At 36.3% G+C, this 19,628-nt stretch overlaps 1 protein-coding gene across 4 annotated transcripts in view; it reads right to left on the bottom strand.

The window, feature by feature from the left end:
- The window catches only part of SYT1 (synaptotagmin 1), a 586,784-nt gene that overhangs the window by 138,724 nt on the left and 428,432 nt on the right, over positions 1-19,628 (bottom strand). For all 4 annotated transcript variants that reach the window (XM_061125058.1, XM_061125075.1, XM_061125085.1 and 1 more), the window contains 3 exons: positions 16,714-16,836; positions 12,592-12,759; positions 9,309-9,476 (listed from right to left, as the gene is read on the bottom strand). In XM_061125058.1, coding sequence (XP_060981041.1) covers positions 9,309-9,476; positions 12,592-12,759; positions 16,714-16,836 — 459 coding nt within the window. The remainder of the gene's footprint in view (positions 1-9,308; positions 9,477-12,591; positions 12,760-16,713; positions 16,837-19,628) is intronic.

The following is a 19,628-nucleotide window of genomic DNA, read 5'->3' as shown; positions in this document are numbered from 1 at the left end:
ATATCAATGTATGACAAAACCCACTGAAATGTTGTGAAGTAATTAGCCTCCAACTAATTAAAAAAAAATAAAATAAAAAATAAAAAAAAAAAAGGAAAGAAAAATTCCTCTGACTTCATTAAATTCATCAGCACTCATGAGTGAGTAATAGCATCTTTGTATTAATGGGTACCTTTGAACTTTAGGGCTTTGTATCCTGGGTAAGAATTCATGTTAAGTATTTGAAAATATAATGAAGAAGAAACAAAAATGCCATAGTTATTTACTGTTTTTTTTCTTTTGCTGTGTTACCTTTGCAGTGTATTATAATATTTGAGAGAGAACATATATGTGTAGATTTTAATCAGTCAATTGTTGTGAAAGAAAATTGACCAAATGTTAAAATTCCAAAATAAACAAGACAAAGCTTAAGAAAACTAATTTATATAAGTTTGGTTTTAATTTTTTTGTTTGTGTGTTTTTTTTTTGTTTGTTTTGCACTTAAATTGAATTTATAGCTACACTGAGAGAGACTGTTTAAATAAAAAGGTATGATGAAGTAGAAAGAGTGTAGGCTTCAGACCCGTGTTTGAATTTTAGCTCTGGCATTGGTTGTATGACTTTGAACAAACTACTTAGACTTTCCTAGGCTTCAATTTTGTTTTTCCTTCATTTTGTAACCAGATTTAATATGCCAGTTTTGAAGAATGCTGTAAGAATACTTTTTTGTGGACATACAGTAGATTCTCAGTAAACAGTAGCTTTTATTAATATTGATGTTTATAACTTAGGTAGAGAAGATAAGTAAGCTTTTAATAAGATGACTCTTGGAAACTTGGAAGTTGGGCTGGGACTCCAGTCCTCTGGCTAGACAACTGTTGAGGGGAGGGTGATGCAGAAGGTTAAGGGGTAACAACGGGGAAACCATAGAAGGTCATTTTTCAAAATGTCCAGGGTCTCTTCCTCCACTTAATTCTTTAGAGTCTAAATTTATATTTTCTGGGGAATTCACAATTTTAAAGAAAGTTCCAATTAACATATGTCTCTTGCCATCTGTTCTACAAGGACTGAGGCATTAGCTTCTGTAATTGCTGACCTTTAACACCCCCTGCAAGGAACGCAGGTGGGAGATCAGGGATGAGGCGCTGTGGCTCTGGGGAAACTGCAGAACAAGGCCTTCACAGCAGATTTTCAGAAAATCTTATGAACCCAAATTCTTACATCTTCCCATACTTAAAGCATTAAAACCATGAATGAAGATATCTGGACCAGAAAGAAGGCTGAGTGCTGAAGAGCTGATGCTTTTGAACTGTGCTGCTGGAAAAGACTCTTGAGAGTCCCTTGGACTGCAAAGAGATCAAACCAGTCAATCCTAAAGGAAATCAACCCTGAATATTCATTGGAAGGACTGCTATTGAAGCTGAGGCTCCAGTACTTTGGCCACCTGATTTGAAGAGCCAATTCATTGGAAAAGACCCTGATGCTGGGAAAGACTGAGGGCAGGAGAAGTGGGTGACAGAGAATGAGATGGCTGGATGACATCACTGACTCAAGGGACCTGAATTTGAGCAATCAGGGAGATAGTGAAGGACAGGGAAGCCTGGCATGCTGCAGTCCATGGGGTTGTGAAGAGTTGGACATGACTTAGTACCTGAAAAACAACAAGATATTTGTCCCTTGAGGTTAGTAGCAACCTTCTACAGAGATATATCTAATGGTACAGACCCCTTTCACCAAAATCACATATATACTAACCTCTCCCCTTAAGTCTCCACCCCAGAGTTCCTCAGAGCTCTCTGAGAGGCTGTCTCTGGGGCTATAGTCCTCAGTAAATCCCCCAATAATATTGAAACTCATAGTTCTCACATTTTTATTTCTGTTGACAAATGATATCAGATTTTCATTTGGAATCTCAGTGAAGTGAGAATTTAGTTTCATACATTTTGTGCCTGAAAAGTCTTTTTAACTAGAAAGGCAATCAAATTACAGTCCTACACACTAGAGGGATATTTCAAGTTATTTGCTCTTTCCTATGATGATTTTAGAAACCACATCATGAAGCTTCACAATAATTATTATGCACAGCAATACAGTTATAATTGGTGATTACAATTCTGACTGAAAACTCAGATACAAGTAAACCATAGCTATGGCCAAAGACATTTCAAAAAATCAAATGCAACTCTACCTCTATGTTAGTTTAAAGGGAAAGTATTATGTTGTATGTACCACAAGTGGACATAGAGATACTAAGTACACTAAAATATGGTCTAAATATAACAATATTGAATTGTTTTATATCATATTAAGTTATAAATTTGACTAGAAACAAATAGTCTAGATACACTAAACATAGATTTTGTTCATATTCTTGGACTTCTCCTTGGAACTGATTCCTTCCCAATTCCCTCTGGGTAAATTTCCATGTTGCCAGCAGAGACTTAAATCAGAGCTTTAACTAAATCTTAGCCTTAAATAAAAGTTAAATTAAGCTAAGCCACAAGCTCTCCATGCATCATGGAAACTGGATAAAAAGGTTATGGAAAAAAAAGTTATATAGAGAAAAGAGATCTTGAATAAGACTTTACCTCCATTCCCCCCCAAAATTAGTGAGAGAAAGCCATTATTTTCATGGCCATCAACAAAAACAATAAGAATGATTTTGCTAAGTTTCTATACTGCCTACCTTTGATAGAAAATGACCCAAAAAGCAAAAGGATACTAAATCATTCTCATCGTTTGGTACTAAGATATTTTGTCGACAGATTTTCAGAATACTTTAGACTTCATTTGTAAAATAAGATAATTATTACAACATGGACTTTAAAATGAGAGTTCTGAAATATCTCTCATGGTATAATAAACTCTGCCACATTCATTCATTTAAAATTTACACCTACTGTGTGCTTGCCTCTGTGATCAAACTTAGTTTCACAGTTGGGTACAACATACATGGTTGTTTACAATCCAGTGGGGAAAGACAGACAATCAGTAAGTAAACATATACAAATAAGTACACCTTCCTGGAATGTTATGAGTCAAAATGAGTATCTTTGTGGCATTTCTGTGATAGATTGTGAGTGACAAGGAAGATTATTCCTGGCTTTCATATTAAAGTTCCAACAATTAATCTTTTATAAGAATTTCTGCTCAGGGCATTGATGTGTTGTGCAGGCATTCTTGGAGGGCGTAAGTTACTATCTGACTGCAAAGTATACTTAGAAACAGCATCAGTTCATGATCCTTAGGCAAAAGAGGTGCTTAAGGAATAATGACCTGAACCTATTTCAAAGGAATATCAAGTAATTTGTATAAGCTTAAAAAAAGTTTGGCTTTTTGATTGAATCTGTAATCTTGAAATGCTTTTTTGTGAAGTAAATGTTTTTCTAATTAGGCTTAAAAATGTGAAATTTTCTTGCAAAATTGATTTTCTATTAAGGCATTAAAGTAGTTTCTCTTTCCCTCTGCTTGGGTACTAATTAAATTATGTCCCAACTTGTTTTAATTCAGCAATCAATTTTTTTTCCATTTGTACTAGATTACAGAATCTCATTTAAAAATCACTCTTTAATGAATTCTACACAAAGCAGAGATGATGAACATTCTCTAATGGAGACAAAATTGTACTGGTCAAGTCATGAGACCGTCTCCTTCAAAAACAAAGGGATCCAGTTGCATTCTGGTGGTATCTTATGCCGTTTTTAAGGGTTAAAAAGCGGTGGTGGAAGGCATGGGCTTCCCAGGTGGCACTGGTGGTAAAGAACCTGCCTCCCGATGCGAGGCTCTGGTTCGATCCCTGGGAAGGGCAGATGCCCTGAAGGAGGATCCCCTCCTGTATTCTTTCCTGGAGAATCCCACGAAGGGAGCCTGGTGGGCTATGGCCCAAGGGTCACAAAGAGTCAGACATGACTGAAGTGACTCAGCATGCACACATGCAGTGGAAGGGATAAAAAACTGGAATAAATGCTAAAATAGAGTCTAAAGGCCTTGAAGATGTACCTGATGCTGAGGTACAGGACTGATACAGGTTTTACAATGATCATGAATAAAATTTATTAAAAAAAGAAAATGGAATCATAAGCTATTGACCATAACATTTGAAGTAATTAAGTGAAAATGATAAATGAATGGATTATTCCAAATGTTGTAAGGTTGGCTTCAGGTTTGACTTGTGGGTGGCATAAATAAATATTGCTTGAATGATTAGAATGAAAGAAATTTCAAATTCATCAGACGGTCGGCGGTTATACATGTTAGAAACCTTTTGCAAATGGAAGAACTGTATATACTGATTATAAAGGATGATTTTTGAGGCCTTAACTTGAGAAGGGGGAAAATTAAGACAACGGTTTTATGTGTAAGTGTCTCCTGAAACTCAAAGGATTTCTGTTTTAAAGACAAAAAGAAGGGAAAGGCTTAACTGTCTTGCAAGGTCAGATTCCCTTTTCCTCTGTGGGAGGTGGGAGAGTGGGTGATCAGTCAAAAAAAAAAAAAAAAAGGCAAGTGAACCTAAACTACTAGTAAGGGGACTTGGATCATGTTAATTAGAGAAATGTTAATCAGGTCATATGGAGAAGGCAATGGCACCCCACTCCAGTACTCCTGCCTGGAAAATCCCATGGACGGAGGAGCCTGGTGGGCTGCAGTCCATGGGGTCGCTAAGAGTTGGACACAACTGAGCGACTTCACTTTCACTTTTCACTTTCATACATTGGAGAAGGAAATGGCAACCCACTCCAGTGTTTTTGCCTGGAGAATCCCAGGGACGGGAGAGCCTGGTGGTCTGCCGTCTATGGGATCACACAGAGTCGGACATGACTGAAGTGACTTAGCAGCAGCAGCAATCAGGTCGGAATGGAAACTTTAGCAGAGAGGTTTTCTCCAGGGGCTAGAATCTTATCAATGGGAGTTGTGTGCATGTTGAGGCTCTTCTGGCATAATTCACCTTTGCAACACCCCCTGTGTTTCAAACATATGCTCAGTGACTTTCAGATGAGGCTCCTTTCCATTTTCCCCCCCAAATTGCTTACACATTTAATTGCTCACTAAAATAACACATTAATTTTTTAGCTTACATAATGCACACGTAATTCTTTATCTTACATAATTGCTTCATCATCTTATGACTTTTACTTTCAACAACAAAGCCTACCCCCTTCTATCTCAGGGCTAGATCCTAGTGGGTTGTAATTAACCTATTTAAATCCAAGTCTCTCCTTGAATAGACTATTATGAACAGCAGTTCAGTTTCTATTCAATAGATTCCAGATCTGTTTCTTGAATTCCTTTTTCTCTCTTTGGTGTCTTTCACTCATTGTGACATTAAAAAACAAGATTTAATACTTAAGAGGAAAGCAAAACAAAAAATCTTAAACAAAATTGCTCATGTAAAATGCAAAAAAATTTGTTTGAAACCATGAGAACTAAAGTTAATCTCTAAATAATGAACAGTAACATGAAAAGAGAGCACACATCAATAAGTAATTCTTTAGACATAAAATGTAATTGGAATCTTATTTCATTTATTAAGAGAAAGTTTATATCTGAACCTAGTCATCCAGAGATGCTCTGTAAACTAGACATCTGCTTTCTAAGGTTTCCTATATCATGATAAAAGGAAACAGTCACTCAACTGAAAACCAAAAATCATTATTCCCAAAGAGGAAAGACTCCAGAGTTTAAAAATACAGTTGTAGAATAATTTCCCATTAAAAACCTCCAGAGACATTCAATAAATAAAGTAGTAGTGAGAAAAATAATAGAGAAATACATACAGAGGAAAGAGTGGAGAACAAATAGGGAGATGAAAGCTTAAGAAAGAAAGGGCACCAAAAAGATAGGGTAGGAAGAAAAAATGGGAGATCGCTTGCTTATTGAACATATCAAATAGCAGGCCCCATGCTAGCCACTTTATACTCTATCCTACTTATTCTACAAGATAATGTTAGACCACTTTCTAGATTAAAAAAAAATACTGAAGTTTAGAGAGCATAAGTGATTTGTCTAAGGACTCGGAGCTAGTAAATGTATTGATGAGGATTGAAACCTAGGTGTGTTTGATCTTAAAGGCAAGACTTTTACAGAAATCAGTCTAGCTAGCAATAAGCAAGGCAAAGATTAAAATGAGAGAGGAAAATGAGGCAACATTGAACTCCATGAAAGCAGGAATGGTGTCTACCCTTTGCACGTTTTTTTTTTTTTAAACACTTGGCATAGTTCCATGAATATAGCATTACATAATAAACATCTGCATAATGAGTCATTTTGAATACATTGAATGACAAAACCATCTTCTACAGGGAGAGAAGTCATGGAGGGAAAAAGTTATGAAAGAAATAGAGAATAGGAAAGTCAAGGGTGAGAATAAAAATGTGATTCTTTTTGGGCAGTCTACCTAAAGTTGGAAATTTTAGAGTCAAACCTGTCAGCTTAGTGTCAAGTCTCAAACTCTGCCCATATTCAAAGAATTTAAGAAAAGATAATGGTTCAATGGCTTATATTTCCTAATTCACACAAAAATATTTACCAATTTTTCAGAGACCTGTGGGGTATGGTCTTGGAATCCTATATCACTTGACATGAGCAGGTAGAGGGAAGAGACATGAGCCGTGCACTCTGGACAGGTGACTTGTGAAGAACAAGTGGGTCACCTCTGGGACTCGCCAATAAGTCAACCAATAATCAATTCACAAAAACCTATCAGCTAATGAATACTAATGGTCCCATTTTAGCCCCAGCCACAAGGAATTTACATGAACTGTATGTGAACCATGAACTTCCAGATGTTCAAGCTGGATTAAGAAAAGGCAGAGGAACCAGAGGTCAAATTGCCAACATCCGCTGGATCATAAAAAAAGAGAGTTCCAGAAAAATATCTAGTTCTGCTTTATTGACTATGCCAAAGCCTTTGATAGTGGGGACCACAACAAACACTGGAAAATTCTTCAAGAGATGGGAATACCAGACCATCTGACCTGCCTCTTGAGAAATCTGTATGCAGGTCAGGAAGAAACAGTTAGAACTGAACATGGAACAACAGACTGGTTCCAAATAGGAAAAGGAGTACATCAAGGCTGTATATTGTCACCCTGCTTATTTAACTTATATGCAGAGTACATCATGAGAAATGCTGGGCTGATTGAAGCACAAGCTGGAATCAAGATTGCCAGGAGAAATATCAATAACCTCAGATATGCAGATGATACCACCCTTATGGCAGAAAGGGAAGAAGAACTAAAGAGCCTCTTGATGAAAGTGAAAGAGGAGAGTGGAAAAGTTGGCTTAAAGCTCAACATTCAGACAACTAAGATCATGGCATCTGGTTCCTTCACTTCATGGCAAATCATTGGGGAAAAAGTGGGAACAGTGACAGACTTTATTTTCTTGGGTTCCAAAATCACTGCAAATGTTGACTGCAGCCATGAAATTAAAAGACGCTTGCTCCTTGGAAGGAAAGTTATGACCAACCTAGACAGCATATTAAAAAGCAGACATTACTTTGCTAACAAAGGTCTGTCTAGTCAAAGCTATGGTTTTTCCAGTAGTCATGTATGGATGTGAGAGTTGGACTATAAAGAAAGCTGAGCGCCGAAGAATTGATGCTTTTGAACTGTGGTGTTGGAAGAAGACTCTTGAGGGTCCCTTGGACTGCAAGGAGATCCAACCAGTCCATCCTAAAGGAAACCAGCCCTGAATATTCATTGGAAGGACTGATGCTGAAGCTGAAACTCCAGTACTTTGGCCACCTCATGCGAAGACCTGACTCATTGGAGAAAACTCTGATGCTGGGAAAGATTGAGGACAGGAGGAAAAGGGGATGACCGAGGATGAGATGGTTGGATGGCATTACCAACTCAATGGACATGAATTTGAGTAAACTCCGGGAGTTGGTGATGGACAGGGAGGCCTGGCTTGCTGCAGTCTATGGGGTTGCAAAGAGTCGGACACGACTGAGCGACTGAATTGAACAAGGAATTTACACAAAGTCAAATAAGCCAATAAAAGATAAAAATTCAATGAAAGAGCTCACTACTTTGTTAAATGATTAGAAATATTATGATCAAGTGAGTAAATGTTTTTCACACATATATTGGATATTAAAATAGATATTGGTCTACTCATCTGGAAGCACAACTTATAAAAGTTATAAAACTTAAAAACTCAATGTTATCCTTGGGTGGTTCTAGCCACAGTGGGGCTCAATGTATTTCAGTGTCCAGCAGTCTAATTTTGACTAACTTATTTGGGTAAGTTATGTATATTTCCTTTCAAAGAAAAAGCAGAACTTAACTCAATTTTGACTTATTTTGTACAACCAAGAAATAATTTTGGAGCATAATAAAATTCAGTTTCAGAATAGTAGTAAACAAACTGTTCTAAAGCTTCACTGAGTAATAATAATGGTTACAGAAAACCTTAGATTGAAAGGATTCCCAGGTTATGGTCTTGGCTGAGTTTCTCTGAAGGCTTGGCTTACTTTCTGATTTCCATTGTGGCCCCAAAGTGACCAAACCTTACAAAATCCATGGGGTCTAGGGATCCTAAATGACAAATGCAGTTTAAATCCCTCGAGTAATTATAGACTATGTTAGGAACAAAAAAATGGTTGGGAAAGGAGTTGCTTTAACAATTAAGGGAAGCTAAGAGTTGTTTGCTTTCCTGGTATTGGCCTGTTGAGATACTAGCAGAGAAAAACGCTGGTGTTAGCCTGACATAGCATAATCATAGAGAAGTTTAAATGCACTAAGGATATTGAATTTCCCATTTTTAAATCACAGAAAAATCCTGGGCAAACCTATTAAAACTGGGGGAAAAAATGTGAAGAATACTATAAAAATGTGAGTCATTTAAAAAATGGATTTAATATCTATCTACCTTTGTGAATTTTATTTGATGTTTTACCCATTGTGCTCTGAAATTTTTAGGAGAAACAATGATCTGTCTGTGATATGCATAAATAATGAAAAAGTGCCATTTCATTTCTATTTAATAGCTACATAAGCTATGCAGAAAACAAAATCTTTGTAGAAAAATACAAAGGATAAGATGACTTTTTCACTGTCTTTTTAAAGAAGTGCGTGTGTATGTGTGTCTGGCTCCAGGGAATGAATCCAAGACCTGCACAAATCTCTATTTTCCTTCAAATAAGACTCGGTAGACCTGCATACTTTCTAACGAGGTTATACAATCCCATGACCCTATTTCGCCAGCTGTCAGCAGCTGGAGGCCCACATTACTCACATCAGCCCAGCATCTCTCAGTAGGTTAGTTTGAGAGTAGCAACTGGCGAGTCCAGCTTGTCATATTAGAAATGCTAATGTTTTTCTTACCTCTTCCTTCTCTGCGCTTTGCAGATCACGCCACTCCTCAGTTACGTGACCGAAATCCACCGTGTTCATGGGGACTTTAAATTCCCCAATGATGTCATGCTTAGAGAAGCGATCAAAATCATAGACAGCCATCACCAGAGTTTTGCCACCCAATTCCGAATATGGCACCTAAATAAAAAAGACCAGGATAAAATATCTAGTGACAAACAATGCTTAAAATATGCTACTTTTTCATAGTGTTTAATTTTAATATTTATGTTGGATAAACAGAACAGGGAGAAAAGCAGCACTTTTTTCCCCCTTAAATTGAATCATTTGACCAACTACTTGGGGCTTAAATTACTTGGGTGAAAGTGAGGGCTTACCATAGTGATTTATCACTTTCTCCCAAAGTTCTAGAAGCTGTTAGTGTTATTAATAATGACCCCTGCTATTAGTCATGCTAGAAATACTTCAAGAGTAACACAGGAATAAACCAAACTGATTGTACTTGACTATATAAGGAATTTTTTCTTGCAGGAGGTTTTGTTGTTATTGTTAAGTTATATTGTCAGGGGACAACTTACTCAGGAGGAGTTGTTTCAAAAGTTCTATTAACTCTTTGAGGCCATTTGGACACCACAGTTTAATGAAGCAATGCTTAATGAGAAGACATGCTAGGAGTAAGGATAGGAATGAAATTCACAAGGTGCCTTCCCTGTTCCTTAAAATAATTTACTGATTGACAGGAGCTGACTAGAAAATTGATGTTTTGAATATCAGATCCATTATAATCTAGATCTTGAGGTTCATTCTTAGGAATGACACTCTTTAGGATGAGCAGAGGCAAAAGGCCAAAAACTGATGAATTCTCCAGCTGTTCAAAAATATCTGGGACAGATGCTATGGGCTGGGATGTTTATTAGTGACATTTTTAATATGCAGAGAAAGCAGGGCAATTCCAAGTAAGCTACACTTCAGTAACTGGGAAGAAATGCCTAATTAAGAAATTATTTAGACTTGTATTGAAGGTTTCATCAATTTTCAGACACTTGTCATTATTTTATCAGTGTAAATAGTTGTCTTATGCTCCAGCAAACATTTCTCAATTAATTCTGTATATTAAGAAGGAAAGGAGAAGGAAGAATTTTTTGACCATATATATACAAGAAATTTTGTTTTTCTCCAAAGAGCTTTGTTTTCTATCATTTGTCATCTATTAGGAATTGGGTTAAAATACTATGATTAAAAACCAGGCATAACACATTTTCCACTTTAGAATGAAAAAGTAAACCCTTGCAAAGAGATGACTGTAAAGAAAGAAATTAATTTTAGAGTAGGGATGAACTCTTGAAAATTGCATCTTATTTCTGAAGTCTGTCTAGACTTGTTGGTGATTGTACGAAATGACATTAGTCAAAAACCTGAGTTGGAGGTCAGACAGATCCAAGCCTGGGTTTACCCCTTTTCCGGCTGAAGGGCCTGGGACAAGTAAATAAACCTTGAATGATGATGATGATAGTGTCTATTTCACAGGAGCTGGTTGAGGCCAAATGAATACATGTAAAGCATTTAGCACAGTGCTGGCACACAGAAGGTACTTAATAAATATTTATTGTTCGAATGATAAGTAGCTCTTTCGAGTGGGCATTTGTTGTGGAGAAAAGGAGCATTTCATTTGGGGCATGTCAAGTTCATTTTCAGTGGATTTGAACTCAATTTTAAAGCCAACCCCCTTTAAACTATTTTGCTTCCATTTAAGATGCATAATCTACAAGGCCTAAAGGGAGAAATTGGCTAGTTCTCTAGAAACAGTGGTGCATTTTTTTAAATGTATGAAAATATATTATACTCTGGCTTGATTTATGATGTGCTCAACTCTCCTAAAATGAAATGGAACCTGATTAAATTTTATAGGCAATTTCAAAATCTCCAATGATTATAATTCTTGAAGTTATAGATATTGCTAGAAATTATTATCAGTACACATTTTAAAAAAGAAATAGCATATAGATACTCAAAACGAAGCCCCACAATATTTCAAATAATTTAAGAATGTGCTGGCTAAATGGTGGCTAGAAACTACTGACCTAAATTAAGATCCACACAGAGTCAAATAGAATGATTGTGATTACCTTTTGCAATATTTTTGTTTTGTTTTCATTGTACGTTCTGTGGCATATTGATCCCAATGATTAGTTTCTCTTAAACTGAGTAGTTTCAGAATGTTTCTAGAGCTACTCTACATTAACTGTCTTGGTTTAGAAAAGTGTAGATTTTAAATAGGATCGCTGACAATACATGAGGGATTTTTCTTGTCTTACAAACTCAAATTTTGGAGTGAATAGAAAGTCAGTACTCTTTTAGAAAACTAGAAGCAAGGTTCATGAGAATGACTCACACCTGAAGTTTCATCCATTTATTTCATACCAGGATGTTTGCTGACATGCAGTGTGTGCTATCGCTGAGGCTGGCTGGTAGATGAGTGATTCTGAATCTGCCTGCTGGCATATTCACAGACATGTATTGTTTTAAGGAACACATTAAAAAATTTCACATGTTAAAGATACCAACCAAGAGACTGTTTTTATGCATGACTTCAGGTTGAGAACTACAGAGCTTGTACATACGGAGATGCCTGAAGCCCGCCAGGGACCTTTTCCTGTTGAGTTATTCTGGGGCCAGAATCCCTCTTTGTTATCATTTGTTAATTGAGGTGTCTCAACAAGATGAAGAACACCAGAGAAGAGCCAAGAGGAAAGGAAAAATGCTAGAGATGGAAAAAAAATTATAGGCTCCTATTCTTTTTAGAATGTTTTCAAATACTCAAATTGGCCTTGTACACAAAGAATTTTGCAATGAGAGTAATACCTATTTGTATAATTTGAAATAATGTTGGATAGCTTACTTTATTCTGTGGTTGTGATTGGTTTTCAAAACTTGGAAACCTGGGAAAAGTCTATAATCTTTTGGCTTTATTTTAGAGAGGGGGAAATGTTCAGGTCCATGGACAGACTGGAAGCTGAACTCACTTTTTGGACACAAATGACATCCTTGTTCTATGCCAGTCCACATTCTATTCTGAAATAGCTGAGCTGAATCCTATTTGGATCAAAGTTAAATGCATAATAAGAGCCCTCATTACACTGAAAATAAGAATTATAAATATTCTGAGTAGAATCAATCACTTGTGAGTCTCTGAAAGTGGTCATGTGCATGTAGCTGTATGTGTCACGATGAGACTGGTCTGTTATCTAAAACAACAGAGAAAAAGTTCAATAGTAAATACACACACAAAAAATACCTTGAAAGTAAATTGCTCGTTGAAGACAGGATTAAGGGTCTTTCGGTGGACTTTTGTCTCAAATTTCTTCTTTTTATCGGGCAGCAGAAACACCTTCACATAGGGATCAGAGGTGCCCCCCATGTCCAAGGCGGGCAGCTCGGCAGCCTGGATGATTCCTACCAGCAGCTGAAATGAGAGGCGGAGGACAGCCCCCACCGGCACTGGTGAACATGTTGGAAAAGACTGATTTGTTTACAAGGCTGCATATTATGATTGCTCTTTTCTTCTTTGCTTTTGATACACTTCTATTCTCTTAAGAAGCTGAACACAGAAGGCAAATGAAATGATATACCCAGACTTCAGAAACCCAATTATGACAGACGCAGGCTCTAGGAAGCCTGGTTTTAAACACAAAAGAGGCTTTTAAAAGGTTGCTGATTACATTTAAATATGGAATTCATATTTGCAAAAGGGTTGCAATCAAATAACTTCCCAGTTGCTAAAAGCCCTTGTGTATTATTATTTTTTTTTAACCAGAGTGTGATTTGTAAGTGGAAATAAGTTGTTAAACAATCACAAGCCTGTAATTATAAAGCAGGAAAATTTTATTTTGAACCAAAGCTTCAGACCATCTAAATAGAAATTTCTTAGAAATTGGGTAGTTTTTTGAGATAAAAGTAAGATCTTTAAGTTTCTATCATATTTGACCTTTACTTGTGTGCTAGCTACTTCTTGTTTTAATTTAGAGTAAAATAATTATTATATATTAAATTCTGTATTTAAATACAGGACACAGGGTCAAAGAAAAATAATTTCAGCTTCATCTAAAAGAAGGGGAGATTACAGTTATGGCTTTTAATGCTAAGTGATTGTCTGATTTTATTCAAATACAGCCGAAATCTCTGCATTTCTTCACATCTGATTTTTCTCAGTGATACATTCCTATTTCTTATTATGAATGTGAGTGTTGACTGCATTGTTCATGTTTTTGCAAAGGAAACAGAAGGTGTGAGCGGACTGTTCTGATGCTCTGCCATCAGGCATGCTGTGTCAACAGACTGCTTTAGATTCATATGGGAAACAAAAGTAGACTCTTATTGTTATTCAAGGCATATACTATTCAGAGAATGCAGAATGTATAGCTGTTCACATCTTAAAATGGGGTCTGAAATTTTGAGACTGTACCTTTTTCAACCAATAGGGTGGAAAAGCAATTCACCTCTTAAAAAAAAGTCACAGCAACTTTCTACAAAATCGATCCATTATGTGCATAAGTGCACTTGCGCCTGTTGGCTCAATGTTTAATCTAGACCAATACCCTTAAAGATTGTTATTTCCATTTTAATGTGTCAGTATCTTTGTGACTTCTTCATGCAACAGTAGTAATAATAATGCTGGATTGTAAGTATACAAAACGTAGACAGATGGTCAAAGGATGGCTAAAATAGACATAAGCTTATAAAGACATGATTAGTAAAGCAAACAGTTTGTCTCTTGGTTTGCCAAGTTGGTATTTGGAATTTGCTTTTGGTTAGCAATGTGAATAAGCAAGATTATAGTCTCTCCTTCTCTCTTTTGGCAATACTTTTTCTTTGGGGCAGGGAAAGAACTAGTGATACAGCCTAAAGTCTTTTAAACTTGATCATCTATACTTGAAAGGTTTGGGGGCATTTTGTTGATAGGAGGTGGAATTACTTCTTCCAACTTCCCTCTGGCTTCTGCTTGAGAGATAAAAATCACATTTTTCTCCACTGTGAAATCTTCTTAAGGGACTTTAAGGATTGTCTTTTAGTTTTGGTAAGCAAGTGTGTATATTTGATTACAGCCTTATCTACAAAAATCCTCAGACTTTATACTCCATGACTCACAGGAATCATTTTATAAATCAGATTAGCTGAGAACATTCAGAAAAATAAATGCAGAATATTAAATTTTATCAGGTAGAATATTATAGATGCTCAGAATGATATACCTCCTAAAATGCATTTGCTAGAAAGGGAAGAATAAATACATTTGCATCATGTTTGAGTAAAAAAAATCAATTCTATATTCTTTTTTTTTCAGTGCTATATTCTTAAAAATACTACTTTATAAAATGATACTTATAGTACTCAAAACCAATGTAGGAGGTTCAAAATTATGACTAAGCAGGATGAGATACCCCTAGATTTCTATTGAAAAATGTGAACGTAGAATTAATTAGTAGAAAAATGTTGGATACATATATAAAGGCAGTCTGAGTGACAGTGAGTGAGTGAAAGTTGCTCAGTTGTGTCTGACTCTTTGCGACCCCATGGACTATACAGTCCATGGAATTCTCCAGGCCAGAATACTGGAGTGGGTAGCTGTTCCTTCTCCAGGGGATCTTCCCAACCCAGGGATTGAACCCAGGTCTCCCGCATTGCAGGTGGATTCTTTACCAGCTGAGTCACAAGGGAAGCTGTCTATATTTCTGCAAAAGATGTTATGTGTTAAGATAACATTTGCTGACCTTGACCTTCCCTAGAATTTATAAATAATAGGCAGTTTTGCTCTTAACCAACCCTTGATAATCAAATCATGGTATAAGTGATAAAAATAACCTCAAATGCCCTATTTACTTAAGTAGAAATAGTATACCTATAATTCTGTATAAATCCATACTTACAAGGCTATATCTGTAACCAACATGCAGCTTTCTGGAAAGTAGGATACAATAATGAGCTGGGACTGTAATGAAGCTAATTAAATGCAATTATTTATATATGACTATGCATATCAATACATTATTTGTGAGGAGTCCTCTGGATACTTCAAAAAGTAAAGATGTTACCTGCACTAAATAAAACCCAGAATTTTTGTCGTTGCTTAGCTCTCACAGAATTACTGACTTTGGACATTAGTTACCAAAGCTGACTTCTGGTGTTTGATTTATTTATCATTTACTTCTCATCAAACTGGATGTAATTAACACATGCTACAGTTAGGTAGTAACTGTATTTACATCTATCAAGTTCTTTCCCACCCTGAAAGATCAGTGAACTGATCAAACCAGAGATTTAAAACAAACTGGAGAGATTTAAAGCTACCCTAGTTGAAAAAGAACTGTGTCTTAAAGATTCTTAAGAACCTGATCTCTAACTCAGCTAATTCTTATCTAGTTTTTAGATTTCTTGAACGGTTCAGAAGGTAAAGGGATATCATCATCAAAGTCATGGATCCTAGAAGGTCTTTTTAGGTAAAGAGATTTTTCTTTTTAAGCATTTATCTTTGGGGTACCATGAAAACAGGGAGTTAAGAAAAACTAGCTAATATTATCATTCATCTTGGTGGCACTTCATGACTTTTCGGGAGGTCTGTTTTTGATACAACTTTTATGGTGGCTCAGATGGTAAAGCGTCGGCCTACAATGTGGGAGATCTGGGTTTAATCCCTGGGTCAGGAGGATCTCCTGGAGAAGGCAATGGCACTCCACTCCAGTAGTCTTGCCTAAAAAATCCCATGGATGGAGGAACCTGGTAGGCTACAGTCCATGGGGTGGCAAAGAGTCGGACATGACTGAGCGACTTCACTTTTATTTTGTGGTTACTTTTCCGGATGCATGCAAAGGCACTAGAAGTCTATTGGCTGGTCTTTCTACTTTTCTAGAACTGTTAACTCATTTGTGCTAGGAGTTTTACCCAGTATCATAGAAAGAAATGAAACTCATGGAAAGCCGATTTTTAAATCCTTGATTCCTTATCAAGCAGTTAAATTTTTTTTCCCCCAAAATTTTGGCTTAATTGATGGTCTAACTTGAAGGCTCCTTGCCCTATTTGGAGCTAAATCCATGAATTCTGAAGATGGTTGTAGCTCAGGCTGAGGGGTCTATGCCTAGGAACTCTCAGAATCAGACCGATGGCTTCAAGGTAATTTGTATTCTGCCTGCCTGCTGAAAGTGCCATAGTAGATGTAATCGGCTGAACTCTGTGGATTCTAATTACCAGAAGTTAAATTAGCAAGTGGGGGACCATCTGTACTTAGAAATTATTTCATCAATAGCTTTGATAATTGCATTCTCCCCTTGTAGCAAATGAAATGTTTTAAGAAGTATCTTGTTTCAATTTCTGGCTGGTATTTCAGAAAATGTAATGGAATTACAAGACCTTTCCCCCCTCAGACCTGGTTATTCTGGAAATCATAATCCAGTGAGTACTGAAGTTTTCCCAGTTTCTCCTCTTCTTTGGGTTCTTCTTTCTCTTCACCATCAGTCAATCCGGTTTCAGCATCATCATCCTTCAGGGCCTATAAGCAAGGGAAAGGGATTATATGTGAATTCAAGTGAATTTTCATCTAACCAAAATGACACTGGGCCTGTGGTTAATACTTCCAAGCTGTTAGAAGCAAGCACTGAGATGCTGGGAATCTCCATTTGTCTGACACACATTCACATCTGCTGCTTACATATTTTTAAAAATTCCATTTGTGCAAGGAATTTTCCCCTCAATCAGCAAGCAACATGGAAGCAATGGAAAAAGCCCCTCAGAATATTGCAAGCAAAAAATGTAGAGTTGTTGCAAAGAAAATGTCAACTTGGTATTATATTTGACTCTGATAAAATCGCTTCTTTCTGAGGTGTGATAAACATGCTATTAACCAGGCCAGTTTTTACATTCATGTAGTTTAAAGAGATCTACGCTAAGCACCATGTAAAACACCCTTGTTACATGCAGTGGAGTAATTTATATGAAATGCGTGGCCTTTTCTTGCCTTGCTTCCTATGAAAAAGATAGCTGACTAAGAGATTCTCAGAAAACTGTAATTTCCTGTGTTTTGCATATACATTTACAATGGTTATGGAAAAAGAGGAGAAAAGAAACATGCCACCAGCAAATCCATGTTTAGAGAAAAATCTACTCCAGTTCCAGTTTAAGTTTACTGTTTTATTTCATAACAGCTCCACAGAAAGCTAGGCTGAATTAAATTGATTTATGGGTCTGTTTGATACCAAAAGGTAAAAAGAATTATGTTTGCAATTTTGTCAAACTGAACTTTGTATAAAAATTAGTTTTGTGGTAACAAGCAAAAATCATGGCATAAAATTCTCAAAACTCACTTTGGAGCAGTTGAATGTTCCTTATGACCTAAAACTTAAGTGTGATGTAAATGGAAATACTAGAAAGCTCATAATTTCATAAAATTCATTCATATGTTCCCTTTATTAAAAAAATATATAATGTATTTTCCCAATAAGTATAAAAATTTTACTCAAAAAGTCATAGGCTGTAAAGATTACAAACATTAGAAGTTCTGTTTCTAGGGGTGTGCTTTAAAGAATTAGAAAAGATAATTAGAAATCTGTGAGTAGTTATTATGCAAAGTGAAAGATGATACAGTGTGACATTTTCCTGAACACTATTGAGGTTGAAAACTTTAAAAATCTTTCCATGAACCATGTGTATTTTTTCTCTGGGGATTGCCTGTATAACACACCCTTTGCTAATTTTTCTGCTCTGTTGTCGCCATTTCGATATCTGTAGAGACCCAATCTTTCTGCTGTTATATACAGCAAGTATTCTCTCCTAGGTTTTGGTTATGGCATTTTCATTGCCTTGTGTGTGTGTGTGTGTGGGTGTTACTGAAGAATCTAACGAAATTGCAGATAAGACATATGAGCGGTGGGCTGCTTAATATCTCTGACAAAGTAAAAAAAAAAAAAAGCCAAACTCTTATCAGTGATCAAATTAAATCTGAGAACTCTTGTAGAACTCAAATGCAAGAGGTATAACCAGGCTTCAGAGTCACTAGACTACAGGTCTACCCCCAATCTCCCCCTTCCCACTCAGAATACATGGTCTTTTTTCTCTGCTCAGAGAAAGGTTTCTCCTCACTTATCCATTTATACAGAGACCTGCAGAGATGCCTCAAAATGGCAGCCTCAGTCTCCGAACTGACAAGACTGTGCAGTTTGGCTCTACTTATCTAACTCTAATCTGATCCTAAAAATCAGACTTGGCATCAGCTTACTAGAACTCATTTGGGTGGGAAGATTGCATAAACAGAGAGCTGAACTGTAGTCAGAGATGCTTGCCATTTTGTGCTTCCTGAAAAATTTTAGGAGCCCACAATGACTTTGGAAAATTGCCATTATTACATCTGTGCAGAAACCTTTCAGAACTGGTTAGCCATACCCCATTTTATTTGGAAGTTTCTACTTGGTTGTCTCCTTGAATAGTAAAATGTTGATTTACCAATAGCCCAAGGAGACCAACATAATTATTTAAAAATTAATCCTTTAGCTTGAAGGTGTTGCTAATAGAAAAATAATAGTAAAGTGACAAGAAAAGACTACTGATTTTAATTGGAGGACTTGAGGCAGAGAACCCACATTGCCTTTTCAAAACCAGCTGTGTGTAGGTCTTTAACACTGTGAAAAAGATGTGTTTAGAAAATGGCAATGTAGGTAATTTGCTTCCTGTAAGATTTCAATTTTTTGAATGGAAAACTATTTAATGCACATTTTTGCCTGAAAAAAATCTTCACACTATTCCACCATAAACATAAAAATTTTCAGGTATTAAAATACTTTTTCAAATTCTTTTTCAGAACTGACAATTTACATATCATATTTCAGCTCAGTGTAATTTGAAAGAGTTGAGATATTAAATCTCCTTTTCCCTAGGTGGTTTTTACGCTAATAAAAGGTGCATCTCTGCAATTATTCTGCATGAAATAGGGCTAAATTTTTGATAATTTCTCAGTGTCACTGTTCATCTCCGATGTGATTAAGTCTATTCTTATGCCAAAGGCTGAGCTTAAGCAAGACATTTTCTGTACCTTTACATTAAATTCAGACCTATTAAATCAGTAGTTATTATAATATCTAAAGAGCAATAGTTCCTACCCCCTACCCCTAACAAAATGCAGAGGAAAAGGCATGTACGCCCAGAAGTTCTCAGAGTTTGATAAACTATACTAGAAAAAACTGTGTTGGGAAAAAGACTTTGTTTTAAATTGCAAAGATTTAGTGCATATGCTTCTGGCTTGATTCAACATTTAAAAGGTGCCTAGCTGTACTTGGATAAACCACCAGAAGG

Source organism: Dama dama, chromosome 3, assembly GCF_033118175.1.
Source record: "Dama dama isolate Ldn47 chromosome 3, ASM3311817v1, whole genome shotgun sequence".
In the NCBI taxonomy this organism is placed as follows: domain Eukaryota; kingdom Metazoa; phylum Chordata; class Mammalia; order Artiodactyla; family Cervidae; genus Dama; species Dama dama.
The sequence above is the reverse complement of the archived record's forward strand: the minus strand, read 5'-3'. Positions and strand labels throughout refer to the sequence as shown.